The 23,549-nt window shown below is 36.3% G+C and overlaps 1 protein-coding gene across 13 annotated transcripts in view; it reads left to right on the forward strand.

Moving 5' to 3' along the window:
• Nucleotides 1-23,549, forward strand: part of KHDRBS2 (KH RNA binding domain containing, signal transduction associated 2) — a 359,384-nt gene that overhangs the window by 296,919 nt on the left and 38,916 nt on the right. For 6 of the 13 annotated variants that reach the window (XR_008429897.1, XR_008429895.1, XR_008429898.1 and 3 more), the window contains exons 9-10: nt 14,058-14,231; nt 16,177-16,228. Coding sequence is in view for 4 of the 13 variants with exons in the window: in XM_053938155.1 (XP_053794130.1) it covers nt 14,058-14,155 (98 nt within the window). In the remaining 9 variants the exon portion in view is untranslated. Of the gene's footprint in view, nt 1-8,441; nt 9,058-14,057; nt 15,147-15,475; nt 15,605-16,176; nt 16,229-23,549 lie in introns of those variants that run through there. The other 7 variants (XR_008429902.1, XM_053938158.1, XM_053938156.1 and 4 more) reach the window with 5 other exon arrangements.

Below are 23,549 nucleotides of genomic sequence, written 5' to 3' on the forward strand. Positions count from 1 at the left end.
ACTGGGCTGATGAATTTCAATCAAAATTACAAAGCCAGTTACTCACAGTCACAGGTCAGTTTAACAGCAACACGAAAGTTTCTATTGGTGTTTGAATATCTTTCCCAGTGTTAAATTTCAGTCTGCTTGATTTGCCAACAATACTGTGCATCTTCTGTTGACATGTGCATCATTTCAACTAGCAAGGTTTGTGAGATTTAGAAATATATACTTAATCAAAGTGGAAAGAAGGAGAGGGTGCTTATCACCATGGGAACCCCTCCTCCACCAAGATAAAGGAGCATCTCATGCCACACTAGGCCGTATGAGTAGAGGGAGGGCTGTAGTCTTTGCACTTGCCCACCAAGTCTGTGTCTGAGCTGGAACAGTTCCACTTCATGGGTATGGGGGACATGAAAGGAAGAGAAGTGTAGCTCCCATGAGTACAAACCATTTTCGAGATCTGTTTTTTGCTATTAGTGATATATTTCAATAAGTGGAGTCTAGACCATGTTTTCCTATTAATAATTATCAGTACATTGTATCAGGTGGCACAGTGAATCTCACTCAGAGATTTTCACTGAAATAACAAGTCAGCTTAAAAAGTAACCCTAATATTCAGCAGAGCTTTCATGCCTGATTTCCTGCTTCTGAAGTATCCTAAGTCTACATAGTGACTTCCACAGCATTGTGAAAATGAGAGCTGCTGGAAATGATGCTGCAAATGGAAGTTACACTAAGGGGTTATATAAGGGTTGCTGCTTGAAATAAATAATTTTATTCATGCAGCTGTGAAGCAAATGCCACTAATGCTAACTTGCAGTTTCCTTTGTATTGGTACAGAAATAGACATAAGTGAGATGTTGTCAAAATGATTGCATTGCATAATCAGAAATAACTTATTTTTTTGTACAATCTGTTCTCGCAATATATTTGGATGATACAATGTGCAGTCAAGCACATTTTCAATGCTAGGCAAGTAATAATAATAGCTTATCCATATCAGTGTGAGTGGTTCAGTTACCCTTTGTTTTGTTTCCTTTTTGCACATACATTTTTAATAGCTGTAGTGGAAGATCCTTCCTCCCATCTACAGATCCCCTTTCCACTGCTGTCCTGAATGCACTGCTAAGCTTTTAGGCAATACAGAAAAGAATAATCTGAGCTCAGCAGTAAGAATTACTCACTGTTTAACTTTTAATTACACTCCACCATGCTGAATCTCCATGTGTTTGGGCAAGACATTTAAAGCAGTGTCACTTTCCTTCCAATCCCTCATTTGTAAAACTAGAAGAATATTACTTGTTTTCCCAGCAGGGATTTTGAATGGACTAATTAGCTAAGGCTTACAAAGTGTTCACAGAGTGGCATCATGGCTAAGTTTATGCTCTGCATGAAGCTCCTTCTTTTTTGTTTTCCTTTCAGCAGCTGAAACAAACCCAATACGCCTGGGTTTCCTTTGCTAGACTTAAAATACATGGCTCATAACTGTGGACTTGCTTTGATTTTTGTAGAACTATTTTCTGAGTTGGCATTTGCATACAAAGATCTGTGTTATAATAACCTGGAATAAACTTAAAGTTGAATAATATTTCACATTGCAATTTTGCTACTTTCTGATAGCAGTTACATTTTTATATAACTGTTTATGCAACTCTTGGTCTTTAGGAGATTAGTAAATTTGCCAATTTCATGCCCTGGAAATATGTTCAGGAACTTCTGTCATTCCCAAGTCACCACTATTTAACTGAGGAGATAATCTGAGTACACAGAGCTATAGAGCTATAGAATATATGCTTAACTTCCTCAGTTTCTGAGTTCTTTCTGCATACACTGATGTTCTCTCTGATTCTGATCTATCACCCCCTCTCATCCTCACCTAACTTTACCTTAACTCTCTGTTTCCAGTTCTCTACTTTTTCAGGATGTTTTGTAACTCAGTGTGAGTCTCCTAAATCCATCCCACTGCATTCAATCAGCTACCCCTTTCATTTTTCACCATCCTGCAGAAATTAAGTTTTTCTTTCATTTGAGTTCAATTTCACACCTTGTTTTGTCTTCCATAAGAAGGCTATATTCCTCCTTTACAATTCTTTCTGGCACACCTCTGTAATTCAAAATTCTCCCAAACTCTGAATATGACCACAGACAAGTGGTACATAAATAAAGTCCTGTTGTCAACTCTTAGGTGTTTTGTGCAATGACTTATCTTTTCTCCCCTATAATTTTCAATAACAATACCCGAATTATCAAAAATTTACTAGCTTGTTTTTTTTTTTTTTTTTGCTTTCTTCCATGCTTCCTCTTGCTCCCAATTTACCTTTAGGGAGGATGGTTTTCAATCCTGAGAAGGTTTTCTTTCATTTTCGTGAAGTAGATTCAACGAAACAGTAATGTTACTTCATACTTACAATCTTTTTAAAGTATAAAATAGAGTTTCTGTAGCTTCTTAAGTATAGAGCACAATAGTACTCCTATATAAGCTGCCTGCTATGACTTTTCTTGCTATCTATACTCCTGAGAAGTAGCAGGTGGTTTACGTCTCATGGGTTCTTCTTTTAAAAGAACTTGTGGAGAACTCTGATTGGGGAAACTGTTTCCTCAGAAGATCATAAGATTTATGTATTTATGGATTTTTCACAGTATGGTTCCAAAAATTAGAGGGGTGTTTCAGAGCAGAGCCCACCTGAACACCATTTAATTCTCAGGAAGTTCACATCTCTTTGATTAGATGGAAGTACTAAACAAGGAGGAATCTAAGTCACTTGTCATAAGCTGGGCAAGATGGATTCCTAAACAGTATTCACTGCTGTAAGATCCATAACTTAACTGCCTTAACTCCTTGCTCAGTTTCTTTTTTGAAGGTCCGAAAGAATTCCATCCCCTCCAAATCCAGCCAAGGCATCTCCCAAGACAATAGGAAGATCAGGGATGTATGTAAAATCACACTGTTTTCCATGACTAAGGGATGTTCCATGAATGAAAATTTGCAGTACACAACCCCTCATGAAGTTAGACACTTAAGCTGTGTTGTGATTTGACATGCTTGTCACGCAGTCTCTCAGAAGGATCAAAGGAGAGACATTTCAAAGAATTCCCTGCAGCACTCTCTGAGCATATGGAAATAGAGTACTCAGGAACTATGAGATTCCTACAAATTTTTTATAAGATCAGGATTATACACCTAGTGCTAGAGAATTTTGAGGATCGCTGTTCTAGGCTGAGGAACATAAATTTAGGACATATGCTTGAAAATCTTGGGAATGTAACCCATTATAGGCTTCTTCATGTGAGTTGAAAAGAAATATTTTTAGAAGGCAGTTTAAAAATAAAAGGCCAGTCATTTAAAGTACTGTACAAACTTTCAAAAATGTAAAGCATCCTCACCTCTAATCACACTCAACAAACATGATACTTCTGTCACAGAAGGTTTTGGTACCTGCAGATAAGTCTAAACTAGGGTAACGGTGTCATGTTCACTTGATGCTTATGTTTTAAAGGAGAAGGCATGAAATCGGATTAATTTATGAACAAAAGGTTTATATTCTTTGCTCTCATCATGCGTTAGTAATTTTGTGGTTTCCCTTCTGGCACTGTTGTCATCTGAAGAGATATCTAGTGAAAACATGAATTTAATGATTTGTCTTACAAATACATTAGGATAAAACATAGACCTAAAATTTGGTAACTAAGAATCTTTCCTGCCCATATGTAATGTCATGCCCACCTCCAAAAAGCATCTTCCCTGGAAAGGACCACTGTAAATAAAAAGCCCTTTGTTATCAGTTCATGTCCTCATTTCTTTCTCCTTTTCCCTGTTTTTTGTTTTTAGAGGAAGCAGCATTCTTGATTCAAGTGCTGTGTTGTGTTAGGCCACATTAGAGAGATAACAGAGAAGAATATATGACTTGCAGGCAAGGCATAACCAAGAAGCTGTATTCATTACATCTGACCTGCTTCACTGTTTTTTCATCTGAATCCTGTTTTGCCCTTGTGCTGATCAGAGCATTCCAAACTTTGTTTATCAGTGGCTTTTTCTATCTTAGCTCTCCCAAAGGCTGGAGACTCCAGCAGTGAGCTCTGCCAGTTGCTGCTGCAGAAGGTTCAAGAGTCTTTTGCCCCTGCTTCCAAAGGGAGACTGCCACAGTAGTGAGAGTGTGCCTCTTGTCAGATGCCACAGTTCACAGCCTGGTGCATATCCTGCCTAGTGTATTAACTGAAAATTATGGCCATTATGTTTTTATGTCAGGTCATGAACTGCAGTATCTGAGAGACCAGTACACTCAGACTTCTTGTTGCTACTACTGAAAAAGAAACCCTAGATAGAGAGTGAAAGGATACGTTGAAGTCTATAACCTCCTAAACCGCCACAATTAAATTAGGATAACACCATCTGCCAAAGGCCTTAGGCATGACTTAGAAAGTTTAATCTGTAGCTTGCCACCTGCACAAAGAAGGGAGACATAAATGAACTCCAGTCACATTACTGCTGCTTTTCAGGAGAAGCTTGCAAGGCTTTTACTGCATGTTCTGCCATTGCATTAAGAAGACATTATTTAATTTTTTTTTGTCTTCACCAAAAATTTTCAGCTGTTTAGATTTTCTTAAATGACCATGTTTTTTTTGATGCATATTCTACTCCAGTTTAGCATTAGGTACTTGTAAAGAACCAGGTTTTAGGATAATTCCAGGATAATTTTACTTGGTTTTAGGATAATTCCAGTTTTAATTAAAATTGGAGCATGTAACTGTTTGGTGTAATTCCCTTTGATGTAAGGCATCATTTAAGTTGTAAAATGCTTTAACTGTTTCACAAATAATTCCCTGCCAATCGCTCCATATAAGAGCTTTGTAATTGTTATAACAATTAGTTTACTAAGTAATCCTCTACAGAGATGGCACTTCACAAACAAATTCTTTATAGACCTTTATATCTAACAACTAAAAATGTACAGCAATATTCCGCTACTCTTTTATTATATTGTTTATTTTTTTCGTTCTGTGTTTGTTCTAAAACTGTTTCATCTAGTAAATTAAGTTTTTCTACAATAACAATAATAGTTTCTGCTGAACAAGTAAAAGTAAGTAAATCATGATGAAATTAGCAGAGGAAAGCTTGTATGGAGGGTTCAAACCTCTAGAATTCTGATAAAGTGCTTGATTGAAGAGATGTTACCTTAGGAGACATGAATTCTCATACTTCATTAAAAGACATAAACATGCTCATGTCGCAGAGAAAGTCAAGGAGCTGCCACCCTAGTGTGAAATAAGTTCTCTATGACAATGACAAAGTAAAATGAAGCCATGTCACAATGTATATTTGTGAATATATTTGATAGAAAATATTTGTGAATTTTGAAAAAGCACTTCATACCAATTGCTCTGCAGATGGAGATCTGAGGTTTTTTTCATCTGTTGAATTCAAGGTCATTCCTCATTTTTTATTAACTTTGGTATTGTAGATCATTGGTCCTAATACTCATTAAGCTCAGCATGCTAAGGATTTCTTGCCCTATTTTTTTTTCTAGCCTAGTCTCATTTAAATATTCAAATGTAAGAATTAAGTGCTCAAATAATTCATAGTGACTGATTTGCAGATGTAAGAGACGTAGGTCTGATTCTCATCATTACAGTGAGATGTAATGATTCTCATCATTACAGTGATTCTCATCATTACATTTCACATGGCTTGTGATTACAAACAATGTCTTTACCAACACTAATTAACATAGTCTTACTAATGGGCAAGGATTTTTCATTTATATCATCTGAATGTATACATTTGGTGTCTCCTAGAAAATATTACGGCAACATACCAAAGAAGACCTTCCTTGGTGTCTGGGTCTTAAAATCATCATGGAATGAATAATAAAATCATTTGAGTTTGAAGGGACCTTAAGGATCATGTAGCTTCAACCCACCTGCCATGGATGAAGATACCTTTCACTGGACCAGGTTGCTCAGAGCTCCATCCAGTCTGCCTTGAGTGCCCTGGATAGGGCAGTCACAACTTCTCTGGGCAGCCTGTCCCATTGCTTCACAACCCTCACAGTAAAGAGTTTTTTTCCTAATATCTACCCTAAACTTGCTCTCTTTCTGTTTGAAGCTATTTTCCCTTCTCCTGTCACTACATGCTTTTGTAAAAAGTCCCTCTCCATCTTTCATGTAAGTTTCCTTCAGATACTGAAAGGCTGCAATTAGCTCACCCTTAAGCCTTCTCTTTTACAGGCTGAACAATCCCAGTTCTTGTAGCTTTTCCTCGCAGGAGACGTGCTCCATCCCTCTGATGATCTTAGTGGCCTCCTAAGTGGACTCAATCCAACAGGTCCAAGGCTGATGTCCTTCTTGTGCAGGGGACTCCAGAGCTGGATGCAGCAGTGCAGGTGGGGTCTCACGAGAGCAGAGCAGAGGGGCAAGATCACCTCCCTCACCCTGCTGACCACACTGCTTTTGATGCAGCCCAGGATACAGCTGAATTTCTGGGCTATGAGTGTACAAGGCCAGTTCATGTCCAGCCTCTCTTCTACCCCCAGGTCCTTCCATCAGGGCTGCTCTGGATCTGCTCATCCCCCAGCCTGGACTGATACTAGGGATTTCCCTGACCCAGGTGCAGAACCTTGCCCCAGGTCTTGTTAAAGTGCATGAGATTCCCCAGGGCTACTTCTGGAGCTTGTCCTTGTCCCTGTGGATACCATCCTGTCCTTCAGGTGTGTCAACAGCACCACTCAGGTCGGTGTTGTCTGCAGACTGCCTGGGGGTGCACTCGATCCCTTTGCCTCTGTCATTAATGAAGGTGTTAGATAGCACTGGCCCCAGAATGGACTCACTTGTCACTCATGTCCATCAGGACTCTGAGCCATTGACCGCTGCCCTCTGGATGTAACTTTCCAACCACTTCTTAATCCACCCTATTATTAATTAGGCATCTCAGAGGCAATAAGGCACAGATTGTACCATTGTGGTGGAGGTTTTGTGGTGTCTTGACAGAGCACCTGGCTGGCTGTTTAGCACATGCTGGGTGCTTCTACACCAGCACAGGAGCAGAAGTGTTCTTTTAAAGCAGATTTATTAGTTGTCTGCATTTATGGGTCTTCTTTCCACATCACTGAGTGTGTTCGAAGTACATAAATTTTAGTTTGAAACTAAAGCAAAAGATGCAATCCCAACTGTTTGTGAGATTTCACTTCCAGAGGCTCAAACCAGTTGGAAATGAAAAATACCTGTAGAAGCTGTATTGTGAATATCAGGTCCTCAGTGTCAGCTGTTTTCCTCTGCAGTTCATCTCTATTGATGTGCACTGTTTGCTAATATTGATGCAGCACCTGCGTCTTGATGCCCCCCAAACTTTCCCTGTTGACAACCTTGCTACATGTGCCATGGTTCTGAGGAGTGTGATGTGCTCCTGCATGACCATCTTCATTTTGGGCTGATTGAGGCATCTGGTCTCTTGCTGAGCATGAGGAAGATGCTCAGTTCCCAGCCCTGGGAACTCAGAAGTGCTTCTGAGTCTTCCTGTACAGCACTCAATTTTTTTATTACACTGGAAGCAGGAGGCATTGAAGATTTCTACTGCATATGGACAGAAGATACACCAAATAAATTGCCCTCCTTTCATCTTCTATTTCAATCATTCCTATACTTACTGATAGCAGTAAGTATACTCCTACTGTGGGACAGAATGAACTGACAAAAGCATTTTCTTGATTTTCGGCAAAATTTTAACAATTCTTTTACTGGAGGAATCACCTTAGCTGTATCTCAAATGGCATTCATTCCCTCAGAGGAGATTTAAGATTTTCATAAAAGCGTGATTTTGAAAGTTTGCAGGGAAAGGAGCACATTCAGCTATGATGACTAATGTGGGGATGATACTAGAATTATTGCTGTTTTGTCAAATCAGTGTTTTAATTAGACTATAATTCTTTAGAAAGTCCAATATTTAAACACATCACATTCTTTTAACTGTCTGTATCTCCTAAAACCTTTGTAGTCCAGTTATGCTATGAAAATAAAAAAAAAAAATTGCATGTACCACAAGACTAGTTTTAATTTATAGCAACTTACTGTGCTTCCTCTATTACTTATGAATTATAAATCATTTTCCATGACAGAATAAGTAAATCATGCAAAACTTTCCCATGTAATATTTCAAATGTTAATTTCACTGTCTTGCTCCATGGGAACTGTAGAGTTGGAGAATCTAAGACAAAAGTCCTGTAATATTGATGTGCATGTATTTAATTCCAGATGCAGTATAGCACTGCATGTTTCATGTTGCATGACCATAAAGTAATAGAAAATTAATTTTTACTGAAAATAAGTGAAAAATAAAACTCCTTCTACACTGTAACATTCACATTCACCTCACAACAACATTGGTAAGACTTATTCCTCCTGACATTGCAGTTTCCCAAACTAGTTGTCAATGTGTTCTGATGCTGCTCCTTCCCTGTCTGTGGCAGGTGCTCACTACAGAAGTGGCTGAAGCCTTCTAAGAAATCATTTTCTCCAGTGGTCATTACTGCAACTCTCACTGTCATTACTGAACCTGCAGAGAGGATGGGCAGAGGGGACTGCACAAGCACTTACCTACTCCAGTGCTGCCAGCTGGAGGATTTCTGGCATCCTCCACTACCAGTTTAAGCCAGGGAAGCTCTCAATCCGTAAGCAGATTTGGTGCAGCCACACAGTTTAAATTGTTAGCCTTCCTGAAGAGAAGGTACTATCAAGTATAGGGGCAGTAGTGGGTTTTTTGAAGAGCTACAGCCATGTTCAGCAAGTAAACTATTAAACCACAAGGTTTTCCATTCATTTCTCGTTTTTAAGCTGTATATATTTCATACTGCAGGTCTAGTAAAATAAAGGGTACGTAGAATGGTATAAGCTAGCTTAATTGGTTTGAGCCTGTGTTTTGAAAACATTTCTTGTCTTCTCAAAACTACAAATTTCAAATAAGAAAGGCACCATTTGTGATTCAAAAGAGTCACTTCTTCTCACAACATAATAAAATGCATAGATGTCAAGTCAGAAAATCCTGTGTATTTGCAAGCTTTGCACATAAGCAAAAAGAGACCAGAAGAGTGGAAAAAAGTACATGTTCTTCTTAAAAAAGAAAATAAACGAACCAAAAACCAAAATCTGTTCTTGCAGTTTTGTCTAAAATAATATATACTTGTCCAATTATGACACAAGAAAAGTGCAGCTACCTTTTCTGTGTGAATTTTTGGGCTGAAATACTGCATTTGTCCAAGTTAGTTGAGCTTCAGTCATTAGCTTTTGTAGGACAAATTTTCCAACCATTTGCAAGTAGTATTTTGTCTCCATCCATCTTTCTATGGAGGCTTACTAGAAATACAGCACAAATTGAATTGTCTAAAGAAAGGCCTTCTAAGGGTTCTCATTTTAAAGCTATGTCTGGTTTCTGTTGGGTCTTCTGCTCAACACATCTATATCAGTTTTCTCTTACTGCTCAGGCAATTAATTGCATGTCAGAACACCCCAGGGAGATGTGGCAGAACACCCCTGCCTCATTCTACCAGTGAGGAAGCCATACTACGAAATATTGAACAATTGTCTGAGGTCACTGAGAAAACAAGGAGTAGAGCTAATAATCCAAATTCCTGTGCAGTGTGCTCTCTCCACATGTATGCAGTGAAAGATTTTTTTTCTCACAGAAAATTGTTTCATTCTGAATCAAAATCAACTTCTGTTTCTAAAACACCAAAAGGTAAATGAAAAATCAAATTGAACCATTACACTACTTACTGCTTGTTATATACATCTTGACTATCTAATCAGAATAGCTCTTTCTAATCTTTTCCTGGCCACCTTTCCAAAATAATTGACCAGAAATTCATAAAACTGTGCCCAGTAGCTGTGGGCAATATTCAGATGTTAAATAAGTTACTGGGAGGAAAAAGTGATTGGGTCTTGATTAGTACCAGGACTAAGCAATGACTATAAATAAAAAATAATTAGGAAATAATATATTCCTATGTAAATCATATGTCATTAATATATATTTTTATTTTTAACTCATCCATTATTGTGATCTGCTCTTTAAATATTGCATTTTTTCCCTCTTTGCATATTTGAAAGACTTTTATTCAGTTCTGTAGAAGTCCATAATAAGGTTGCAGAATGCTGAATGAAGAGTTAAAAATATGTGATTTTCTCAAATCTTTACTTAAAGACATTTAGCATGTGATCATAACCACCACATGGATAGACCACTGAATTTTTCTGTGTTTTCAATAATGTATAGGTAAAACAGTAAGGAAGAAACAACTTCATATATACCCATCTCTGTGCTATAAATGTTACTGTTTTGATCCCATATTCAAAGAAATTTCTCACATTAAAAATTAAATGATCCTTTTATATTCTGACTCTCCAGTAAAAAAAAAAAAAAAAAAAAAAAAAAAAAGAACAAACTAAAATTCTGTATTTAAACAGATTAGAGCTATGGAGTCTCCTAGCAGTTGATCAAAAATAATCTTTAAAGACAGCCTCAAGTAATGTATCAGTTATGTCTGTAATAAATACTGGGATCATTTCTGTACCTCAGTGAACACAGTAAAGTAAATAAGAGTCCATCTGAACCATAAAAAGCAGTGCAAAAACACTAACATACAAATTCAATCAGGCATAAACCAAGGGTGCTGATTGCCTGTGATAATAAGAATTAATTTTATATCCTAAAGGTGAGCTTCAAATACCAATTCACAGGAGCATATAGGAGTTTGGAAGACATATGCAGTGTAATTAAAAGGGCTGTGCCCATGTTTTCACATTTCTTAGAAACGTAGCTATGACACTATCACACCCAAAGCAACCCTTCAGCCCAAGCACTCTCAGATTTCTCACCTATAAACTCTCTTAAGTTTCCATCATGCTGCAGTAACTTACACTTTTAGTTTCTGAAAGGAAAACATAAAATATTTCTCCTTAAATAAGAATGGCAAAGTTGCCGATAACAACAAATTCCTGAAAAAATTGAACCCTCTGCCCTCAGTTATTAAGCCACTTGTGTGGCTTTCTTTTTAACCATAGTCTTTGACACCTGATAGCTCTGGAGACAGTCAGAAGTAAAAAGGACAGAGAATGAGTGTGGTCTGCTAGAGCAAAAAGACTGGATGGAAGTCTGGATGTCACCGAGGGAAGAGGAAGGTCAGACTCCACAGGGTTTTTCTTCCCAGGAATGAGAAAAAAGGAAAAGGAATCAGCGTTAGAACACATCAACCACCCTGCACCTTTCTTCAGCTCTTGGGCAGTCTGTCGCAGTTCTCCAAATTACCTTTCTCTCTCCAAAGCTACATCTATTGCCTGCTCTTCACCTGAAATGCCTCTCAGTTTCCATTTCATTAACATGTCACTTCCTTAAGATGAAATACGTGTCACTTTCTTAAGATGAAGCATGTCCAGGCTCTCTTTCTTTCCTCTTTTGGCACAGTCTTTCAGAGAAAGACTCACTGTTCTCCTCTTCTCACAGTGAAACTCAGCCTGGTAATCAAACTTCCGCTACCCAAGGAGCTACCTAAATCTCTGTGTGACTGCTGAGGTAGTCTATAGGACTCTAGTCTTTTAAGCTTTTTTCCTAAGACAGAGATTTCCATTCTGAGGAGCTCCCTTTCTTCCCTTGGGGCTGAAAGAAAAAGGTTACCTTGGAGTTCTGGAAGGAAGACATAAAAGAGCAGCTTTCGTGTCAACAAACCTGTAATGACTAGCATGCAGGTATATTGTTGTTCATTAAAAACCTCTCTAGGAGAAAACCACTAGCAATCTGATTTCTCTTTTGGTGTGGCTGCATCTAGTAATGAACTGGCACAGTGTAGTTCAGAGACTCTTGACAGTGCTGCTCCCTATCATCTTGCTTTCCCCACAATAAAGATATAATCCTTTACGGCTGGATGTGTGGTAGACACCAGAGTTTTCCCAGTCAAAGGCTGCAGTCCTAGAACTTCCACATCTGTTTTGGCTATGGATTAACCTGTTAGTATAGTAGGATCTATCATGCAATATCAACAGGAACTGTTAACTCTCAACTATCACTTTGTATTTCAGTGATGGTGTTAAAGCTTGAAATCAAGGAAATAGGTCCACCATGTTACTGAAAAAAACAGCATAAGAAGCTTGTACCACAAATTATGATTCATTCTTTGTTCCATATCAGAAGCTGGTACAGTCACAGAAGCAATTTGCTTTAGGAACAGTCAAGGAAAAGACATTTCCTCCAGTTGGTAATATAAAGTCATTTTTTACTGCATGAGTACTACCAAGAACACTGTATATTTCACCTTTATATGAAGATGCTTCAATCTGGACAATGTTGAGGGGACTAAAAAGGAACAAGAAATTTGCTTATCTTTGTGTTGTACATTTACTGAATATTTTTACTACTTCAGTCATTTTCATTTATTTAAATGAAGCATTTCTTTTTCATATAAATCTTTCTTGTCCCCAGGGCCTCTCTGCAAATGTAGTAACACTTCAGCAAAGGGTAACTGAAGCTGGAAAAAATTTACAGTAAAATGACATTTTTAAAGGGTGTAGTGTATGTACTGCAGAGGCAGGATTTTTAAATTCACTATACAGAAACTTATTCCCTGTAGGAATGAGAGATCTGAGGATTTAGAACCATATCATATTGGCTGCCACTTCCTCAACCCTCTAAGCAGTAGCTTTCCACAGCAAACTTTGGTTTCATGTGACCATAAAACCCCTGATTTTCAAAAAGAGAACATCCTGAAGAACTCAAAGAGAAAGAAAATAAATGGAGTGCACCAAAAAATCACAGTAGGAGTGTTTCTTGTTCCACAGCAAGATCAACTGCTACCAGACTTTTCCAGTGATGCCCACTTTATACATGCTAACCTGAACTCACTTTAGCTCTACAGCTGCTATTCCCCTCATACCTCAAGGCAATGAGATAATGAAGAGTAGTTGCAGAGAAGACATCTTGCAGAGAAGAAATAGCTTTCAGAATTTTAACAGTGTTTTTATGTTTTATATTTTCATTTCTCATTTTATATTTTCATTTATGTTTAATATTTTCATTTCTCACATATTTTTGCAAAAGGAATATTTGATACCTGATTTAACCGTTTAGGGTTTTTGCCTCGTGACAGATATTTATGTTCTTAGTGGCCTAAATGGTCAGCAGTCATTAGCAAAAACAAGGTACCAGCAATGCTGCACTCTGGCATGATATGATACACTGCAGCTTGTGCATTTCCACTTTAATCACTCTAAGTATGATCAGTTGAAGTCAGTGGAAGACAAAACCAGAAATCATTTGATGACCCACTGGCTGATTTAGGAGATAATTCAAGTTTTGGGTTTAACTGCTGGACCAGAACTGTAGGGAGTTTACTAACTGTGCCTTTGGGAGGGTTAAATTCCAGAAATATCATGTCAGGGAGGAGGAAGATGATTTGTAGAAGCACTGTAAAAACTGAACTGGACTTAGTTTTTAGCTTATTCTTCCTGAGCATATTTGATTTACTAAATATGAAAAAGTGTTCTAAAGATACTGCAAAGTAAAATCTCCTCTTGCTTTGTATGGTAGCTTCACTTCTACACATTTTTATTCCATTATTTTCTTTCTTTTGATCTCAAATGGAAGTTAAAAATCAAACATATCTTTCTTATCTTTTCATGATTCAACTCCTCATCTTGTTACCGTACCAACTGCATTAAATGCTGTTCAAATTTCTGCTTTAACTTAAATACTAGAAACTCAAAATATCAAATAAATTCTGAACTGGCAGACTAATGCAGTGATTTTTCCAGAGCTGACTGTACCGCCAACACAGTAGTTATTCATTCTCTGCTGAAAGTGAAGGAGCTTTTTTTTCTTCCTAAGATAGACAGGTTTCCTGTGTAGAGAAGTGGGTTGGTTTTCTCTAAGTTTTTTTTTGTGGGAAGAAAAAGAAGTGGATGATAACACCATCCTCATTTCATTTTTCTAAAGCTTTCAGCCAGAACCCTCAAGAATTTTGACAGCCATTAGCAGCGGCATCCCTTTGTTCTTTCAATTTTAGATATTTACAAAACTTGTTTTTCTCTTCTGTTTTTAGCACAAGAAGAATGGGCCACGACCCGTTCCAGCCTAAAGGCACCACCTCCAAGGTCAGCCAGAGGGGGATACAGGGAACACCCCTATGGTAGATATTGAAGGTCCTCCTCATCTGTGACCTCATCTCAAAGACAATTAATAGCCTGTGGTCTCCACATAAACAGCAACAAGACAAGTAATAGTCCATTTCTTTTCTATCCTAGGAATTACTGCTCATTATTATCCTATGTACTACTTGTATTTCCTATAACATTGGCGTGACATTGGCATTAGTATTATTTTATAACACGGACTTAAAAAAAAACAGAGACAAAAAACCTTTGGCAAGCATTGTCTATAAACTATTTAAAGATGATGTTCTGTTGGTTGTATTCATTGCTGTGTGTAACTAAAAAGCATGACACTGTTACAGCTCTTGAGTCTCTCTACATACTAGTTAAGGCTGAGTTTCTGTTTAGGGTTGCTGAAAGACTGTAATATGAATTTTTTTTTTTTTCCGAGCCAGACAATAATCAAGCTGTAGATAAGATGTTTTAACCTGTCTTTTTTAATATATGTTAGTTTAGATTAAGATGCTCGATATTAAGTTTGTAAATTTAATTTTAAATGCTGTTTTAATGGGGTTGAAAACAAGCAGCTACTGTATGTATGTAGCTAACTGAAGTTGTTCAGTGTTTTAACCTGTATTTGTTAAAAAAAATCACTTAAAGTTCCATGTGTAAGCTTCTCTAAATAGGAAACCATAATTTTGTCAAATATGTTTGCCATAATTTGTCAATAAAGCTGAAACCTTTTGTAACAAACTAAATTTGGAATTACTTGTTTTCTAGCTTTAAATGCCTGCTTTATTTCTTTTTCAAGAGATGCCTAAAATGTTTTTATATAAAAAATACAAAAATGAACCCAAGCCTGTTTTAAGATTTTTTGTGTAAGACTTTAAAAGTTGTATTAATAACTTCTGGTTGTTAAATAATATAAAAGTTAACAAACTAAACTGTTACATGAATCATGGTTAGTATCCACTAATGTATAACATGTTAATGGAAAAAAATGCTTTAGAACAATAAATGGATTTTAAACTATCCTTTAAGCTTGATCTTGCTAAACACAAACTCTGATTGACTTGTTTGTATTAGCATGTCTCTCGTGAGAATGTAATGGAGTTTAAAGAGGTAAGATTACCACTTACCACTGTTAGACTGTCTAAATGCTAGTTCTTCAACCTTTGAGTTTCCCCGCACATTAAATATCCCATTCAACATGTAAGCATTGCATAGATTCACCTATTTGTTTTCACTCAGAAGAGTGCGTTGACTGCATTTTTCGTAGTATATAACAATTTGTCTTGATAAACAAATCATCAGTGTCACTGCCCAGCTGTTGGTACTCAACTTCGAAAACTTTATTTGTAATTTTCAGTGCTAAATATCACCGCCCTTGAAGGCAGTTTAGAGGGCTGATATTTCTTTTGAGACTATCAGACTTGATGGCTGATGATTATTAAGGAAATATGTCGCAGGACTCAAAGGATGACTAAACGTTAAACAGGTAACACTAATAGTAACTCTGTAATTTTGAGTATGCAACAGTAATGTAAAATATTCTCAGTTATTAAGTTACTGATAGTTAAAAAAGTAAACCTACCAAAAGATAACAAATAGGTATATAGGCTATTAAAACAACTAATTAACATTAACTAGTGACAACAAAATTATTCTACAATATATAACCCTCAAGGTAATAAACAGAACTAAAATTAACAATAATAGTAATGCAACTCTTGCTAACAACAAATATATAACCTAAATTTTGATGAAAAAAAAAAAAAAAAAAAAAAAAGAAGACTTGATGGTAGGGATGGATGCCAAAACTGTTAATCCTTTCAGTACAGTCTTTTTGTTTACAGTGGCTTTTTGTCAATGTGATTGGTTTACTTTTTTGATGCGACTAAAGTACAGGCCGATTGCTGTTCAGTTTGTGAACAAAATCTCTTGCAGCTGGAGTTGCATGCTAACTCTTTTTGAATAGTTTATGAGTATGTATTGTCCTTTGAAGTGTTAAAGTGAATTGAGTAGGCTACATGATGGTTACATTGAGTTTATTCTGTCTCACTATTTCAGGGACTCACAGGCACTGGACAGCTAAGCAGCAGATCTGCTGGGAAGTGGTCAGGTAAGCTCTGCTGCATCTCAGGGGGTTTGCCTATTTCCTGTTTTATCTCTGCATTTGTTTTTACTAACACACAAAAACGTATTCAGCTACAGTTTTAAAATAAATGTCCTTCCAGCAATGATTCTCTCTGTATCAGCATAGTGATTATGGTGTAATGGCAATCAAAACATTTACATGTGTGTTATGATACTCTTCATTTCAATAAAAAAAAGTCTTGTCATCTAGCCTTTTAATGGTAAATATTAAAATTGTGTACTTTATAAATTGCTCAAAACAGAGGTTCTGTTTATTAAAAGCATGCCTACATTTTGGGTAGTCACATAGCAAAGAAAAATGCAATGCTAGATTGTCTTTGCTTCTGAAAATATTTAACATTTCTTCCTATGAAAATTGTATCTGTATAGAGACAGGAAGCTCGTTATTTATTCTTATGCTTGGCAGGTTTTTCTTTTTTATTCTTTAGAATGGCAGGGACATTTAGGTATTACTATGCAATGGCATGGACAGAGGCATTACTTATATTTCTCTGTTAAATACATTTAAACAAAAAGGTGTATTTTGGATGACCTTCTTAAATAGACTTCAGGTTGTATGTGAGATTTTTGACTGAAGACAAATGTCATTGCTGGAAACAAAAAAAAAAAAAAAATCCAGCTCAGTTACAACTTTGTCTATGGACTCAGAAGTATGAACCTAATCACAATACAAAAAGTACAAATTCTTGTCATCATTCTTAACTAGATAAGATTACAAAAATACCCAGTCCTAGACACATTTATTACTCTGGCATCTTTTCCCATGACTGTGGTCTGGATGATGTAACATTTTCCAGGTTTGGTGGTATTCAACAGTTACTTACAAACCACAAGTTGTATTGTATAACAAGATATAAAGGGTTTAATTTTCTTTTCCAAAGAGTTGCCTCAAGATCTTTATAAATTTATTGATGTGCTACAACCACCCTACAGACCAAAGTGATATAGTATGGCATTAAGGTTTGTCTGCATATTACAGTCACATCAGTGTGAGTGTACCTCTGTAGGAAAATCTTCCATCTACCCACCTTGCATGTAGTTACACTAATTTGCTTTGGTCAGTATGTATCTCTACAGAAAAGAAAAATACTTTCCATTGCTATAAAGAGTTTCATGCTGGTATAACTGTGATTATAGATTATTATGTATCATAGATTATACTGTATAACTATTCCAGGAAATTTTCCTATGCCTTGCTGAAATGATTAATAACACAAAGCTGTGAGCAGGTCATACCTGATGTAAGTGAGATCCAGGGCAAAGTAGATAAAATTAATTTCTCACTTGTGCATCACATTTTTATGTGAGGGTAACTACTGTGAACTCCTTGAGGATGGACTTCAATAAATACAGCTTTATAGCAGAGCAGTGTCCTTTAATATTCCTGTCTCCAAGTCTACTTTGCAGCCATTACTTGTCTAAATTTTAAAAATGGAAGAAAATGTCAGTAAAATGATGCATTGCGAAATATTCTTACATAAGAATTATTTTGAAAAAGTAGGTTAAGTCAGTGCAAGCAAGCAACTGTTTATGCAAACATTTTTTCTATTGATTTTCAGGAAAATAGTATGAAAATTTACCCAAGACTGCATGTGCTGTTCAGTGCTAACTAAAAGTATATTTCACTACTGTTTCTGAAGAAGCCTTGCAGTTTATCAGCTATGTCTTAGGAGAAACATAATCCACTTTATGAATTTTTGAGCGAGTAGCAAGAGAGTCAGATTATTCTAATTAATGGCTCTCTTCAGGTCTTCCATGAAAAGCTGTGACACATTCCACACATCCACCATCAGGTCAGCCACAATTTTGAGGTCCTGAAAACTTACGTGCACCACTAGAAAACATGTAATTTCACTCATGCTACAGATCACTCCAAGACACTTGTCACCAACTAATCATTTTATTTGGTTTAACTCACCAATTCATTTTGTTTTTAATATGAAGAAGAAAGGAATATAAAATACCAAAATAAATAAGTGAAAAACACTTGGAAAGATAAGTTAAAAATGCAAAATTTTTGTTCCAATATTTCCAAGATTTTTTTGTTTGTTTGTGCTGACCTCATACATAAAACAGTTTGATCTTTATAAGAAAGTAGTGCTATATAGTTTTTTTGCACTTTTTTAGTAGTTAAATTAGCAAATTCTATTTTGTTTAGCAGCCTTTTTGCATGTATTCAAGAGCCATTCTAACTGAAAAAATTAGGTATTTCTAGAGCAGCAACTTTTATTAGAAAATAAAGTAGCACCATGCAACTCTTTCTTATTTGATGTATCTTATAGGTTTTAAACAAAGATCTTAAGTCTTCATAAGAATAAATGAAGAACCTTAGGAGCACAATGTATCTGACCTCACAGAGGATATTGGCAATGTTTTTGTAGCTTAATGAGGTCTTCAACCTCCATTCAGAGTGACAGAGCTACAGCCATAAAGCTAAGTGATCTGTATCCCCTTACTCCACACCCCTTCCATAGCCCAGCCACAATTACTCCATTTTATTTAGACATGTGCTGACTTCCAAACTGCCTAACACTGCTTTTAGTGATGGGGAGTGAGGGCATGAGGAACACATCACTGTGTCTGTGGAAGCTCTGAGGAAATAGGTGTGCAGACCTTGTGAGTGAGCAAGGCAGGATGGAAGGGCCTGTGTCTGTATTGCCAGGGAGTTGCCAAACCACAGCCAAGACTGGGGTACTGAGCTGCATATCAGGAACTGAATAAAGCAACCAAGTTGCCATTAGGAACAGGATAATTAACATATATGAGTGCATCCATTGAAAGGCTTATTATTTCATCATGATGATACGGATCTATGGTAGTCCTAATGAAATATCATCCTGGATTATTATCTGAAGGTTAAAATCAAGAACAAGTAACCAATGTATTGTGTTCAAATAAAAACCAATTTGGTCTACAAGAGTGATGTATTTCCTTCATGTTTGGCAGTAGCAGTGTTTTTTTGTGAACTATCTTTCTAAGAAGTCCAAAGTCTTGCAAGAGTCAAATATTGCAGCTAGAAAGTTATAAATGGAGATAAAGGTGAACAATCAAATTAGCTAAACATTGGAGAGAAAAAATCTTTGAGAGTGAATGAAAGAAGCCTGTGATCCATTAAGTAAAGGAAGTCCTAGAACATTTTCCATATTGTATTGCATTAACATGCAGAAACGAGTTGAGACTGTATAAAGGTTAAGTACGGACAGCACTGGATATCAGTGTTCTTCATGCAACCTTTGTAGGGATACCTCATATTCTGTAAAGTTTACTGGTAAATTTCCTTTTGTTTATAGTAAAATGAAGAGACAACTGAGAAACTCTACCTAAATTTCTTAAATAGCTACATATTTTGAGAGAAAATAGTTCTCCTGTTGCCTTCTGTAATTTCTTTTGTGAAAGAAATAGCAGATCTTAATAAGATTGTAATCTCCTTAAACAATGTTTGCTAACAACTTCTTAGCAAATACGTTAAAGAAAATAGTTTTGGTTTTTTTAATAAGTATTACCTGAATTCTTTTGTAATGTTGTAGATCTTCAATAAAGAAGTCTTCTTCAAGACTGCAAGAAGATAAAGTTTGGGAAAAATACTCATAAAGTTAGAATCATACAATAGGTTATTAATTAATCCTATGTGACAAAGAACCAATATATCCCTATATCAGAATCTGTGGATTTTTAGGGATCAGGAGGACAGAGTTCTGTTCTAGATGCATTTTTTTCAAGGTAGGATTAAAAAAAATCATTTCACTAACAGATTACAAAGTTTTTACACAAAAAGAAAGGCTATAATTGGAAAGGTTAGCTGTAGTTAATGTCCGAAGAATAAAGATCATATTTGTTATTATTTCATATCATCCTTTGTTGTCAGCAGATTAATCAAAATACAAAAAGAACCCGAATTAACAAGTAAAATCACAGGAAAAACTGAAAAATATTTGAATACTGAACAGAAAAATAATGCTAATGTCTTCTGAAGTTTTTTGTCCTCTATTAAAAACTCAGATACACTCTGCGACTTCTGTTAGTTATTAAAACCCAAGAGTTATCAGAAAAAGTGTCACATTATCAATTTTGCTGTCCTGGTCTGCTGAGATAGAACAGGCGCACAGATAATGTTCTCAAACCAGTTATGGCTTCAGAGATGATCACCATCATCCACTCTGTTCTTAGCTAATTAAATTTTTCTAGTCATTACTGTTTATCATTAGAACCTGACAGAAAGCTTTGAAATCATTAAGCCTTTCCTTTTTCTTCAATTGGTTTTGTTTCTGGGCCTGGCAGTCAGATGCTAATGGTCATTTGAAACATTAAGGAAAATTATTCCTACTGAAAGATTTGCTGATCTACATAGCTATTAGACAATTTATGAGCTTTACTCCTGAGAATGCTGGTATCTTTTGGTGGAGACATTGTATACAGTATTTATGTTCGGAAACCATGGAATCTGAACTGTGCCTGCCAGTATGAGTACAGGAAAGATTTTCTGTCCTTTCTACAGTCTCTGGTGGACGAAGTTATTTGTATTGCATCTTGGCAGAACATGTTGAAATATATCTGTAAATCGTGCATATCTGGAACAAAGTCTTCATTCTCAAAGAGAAGCAATTTTTGTCAACTTAAGCATAAGAAATACAGATTTCTAAACTTGTACTAAAACATGTCACTGTTTCAAAGGTTTGTTTTTCTTATATAAATCCTTTTAAAAGGCTATGTTGGGTAGTTATTGAAAGACATAAATGCCTCCTTTCCTAGAATAATTGAATTAATTTTGAAACCTAGTATGCTTTACCACACGATAGCAAGATTTGTTGAAAATGCAATTGCAGACATATTTCAAATATGTAAATCAGAAGGAAGGTTTATTGGAAGAAGATCACACCCATGCTGTAATGGTATAAGTCATCATTCACATATTAAAAAGATAAACATGAAAGAACAAGATGTGCAGTTGATCTTCTATGTCCTGCATTTTCCCTAAGAACTTTTCAAGATGCTGTATGGAAACAGAAGAACTTTCTAATATCTTTTCACAACATTTGGGTGTACAAGGAAAATAGAAATGCTTCACTACCCTGATAAGAGTAGAATTAATTATGAAAACAATGTTTCTTGTTTATTTCTGTTGCTGCTATACCTTATTGATTTAATGGAGGTATAGTTTCTTGTTATAGAGTAGTATTATCCAGTGTGAAAATAGCTGCTTCTATCTTGTTTGGCACTGTTGTTGCCATGCTGGATGCATTAGCTCATGATGGATGGCTCACTCACAGGAAAGCAGGGGATACTTCTGTTACGTGCCCTTGCATTACAAGATCTTCACACTGTGTTGCCACCAACAAGTCAGAGGTACAAACTGCTGGGCTGTTCATCTGTGACTCAGCATTCTGGGTGGGCTTCTGCATGGTACACAGAACAACCTGTGCAGATATTTTGTATCATGATTTACTATATTCACTTTTAACTCCATATTCATTGCTTAGCTAATAATTCATTATATTTCTTCCTGAACTTTGTAACAATCCTGTACAATCAGTGGCAAAATTCAGTGAAAAGGTCTTGCCAATGCAGATTCTTTCTTCTTTCTTTCTTTTTTCCACTTTTTTTTCTCTTCTTCTTAGAAGAACATAATGTTTCATATACATATTTTAGCTGAAAAGATAGTCAAGGACACTGTCATTCAAATGAAATTGTGCTATTCGCTAATAATGCAGGAATTTAGTGTGGCATTCTCTGAGTATTTAAAACTGATGGGTTTTTTTTATTATTCTGTATAGTATTTTGAGTATTTAATACCTTTTTAGTATCTGTTTTAGAATTCATGATGTAATTAGAATTCATGATGTAATGATGTAAAGATACAAAAAGCTGACAGGAATGTTGTATTACATTGAATTCATGTTAAGCAAAGTAGCTTTCTGATGGAGAATTTAATCTTGCAGATCTTACTCAGGTTTCATATACTAAAAATCTGTGCTGACATCAAGGACTGACAAGGGACTATGAAATTCAGAATGTGATCTGTAGTCAGTTTTAAAATTTAATTAAATTCAAACAGAACACTTAGCTGTTAAGGACTGGATTGCATCATTCCAGCTCATGTCCTGCTTAGCATCAGTGTGAAATAACTTTGATCCAGGAGGAGTACTTTAGATACATTACCATGTCAAGATTTTACTTTTCATGTCATCATAACCAATTTTCCCACATACAGGAAAAATATTTAGTTGAAGGTACTTGCTTGACACTGTTGTTCACTCAAATCTCAACTTGGCAATCAAGTTCATTCGTTCATGGTACTCACCACTTTATTTTCATGAGAACTATCACATTTCTGAAGGAGGCACAATACTTTTTGTATCAGTGAACTTGTTTGCAGATCTAAGGCAAAAATGGGTGTCCATTAGACTGTGAAGGCATGTGGGAAACATGCTTTAGGGAACCTGGTGTTCATTTGAAAGGGTTATGGGCATCCCAGTAATGCTGCGTAGTCCTTAAAAGCTGAAAGCACCTACAGAGCTTAAAAGAAAATTGTTGCACTGAACTCAAAATAAAGGCAGCAGATATATCAATCTCTGCCTTATAATGGAGAGTTAGAAAAACATTGAAGCTGCATGATTTGGCTAAGATCATTCAGCAGGTCAAAGTGATGTAATAAAGTGCAATTGGCAAAGCAGCAGAGGGTAAGAAGCTGCATCAGGAAATGAAACATGAGATGCATTCTGAGCTGGGATTTGTTTTGAGACCTGAACTCTCTTGTCCACTGTCACTGTCGAGCAGGATGGGAACAGAGAACTCCAGATCAGAAGGCAAAGAAAAGAGCTCTGATTTATTTCAAATATACCGCTCTATATATAGAGGACATCGAGAAGACTAATTTCATTGGTCTTAGAGTAAAAACATGTCACACCATTGGTGTGCAGTGAATGACGCACAGTGGCAGAGCATATCTATAAACAATATGAATAACAAGATAGATTAGAGAATTATTTACATTCTTTCCCAACTGTTTCCCAGGCTCTTGCCTAGTTAGAAAACCTTTCTCTTTCTCTCTGACTGAGCTGAGAATATCCACAGTCCACAGTGCAGTTGTGCTGTCATCACTTGGTGCCTGCTGGACTTTACCAGGCAACTGGATGAAGCCACAGCAGAATGTGTGTGTATAGGGACCCTACCTGCTGAAGAAGCCTGTTATTATTTTCTTCATCCAGTTCCCTTATAACCCTATTTTTCTATAGCTGCATCACCTGTTGCCATGGTAAGTTTCTCATGCTGTATGTCTTTGAGGAGCA

This window comes from Vidua chalybeata, chromosome 3, assembly GCF_026979565.1.
Source record: "Vidua chalybeata isolate OUT-0048 chromosome 3, bVidCha1 merged haplotype, whole genome shotgun sequence".
NCBI classification, from domain to species: domain Eukaryota; kingdom Metazoa; phylum Chordata; class Aves; order Passeriformes; family Viduidae; genus Vidua; species Vidua chalybeata.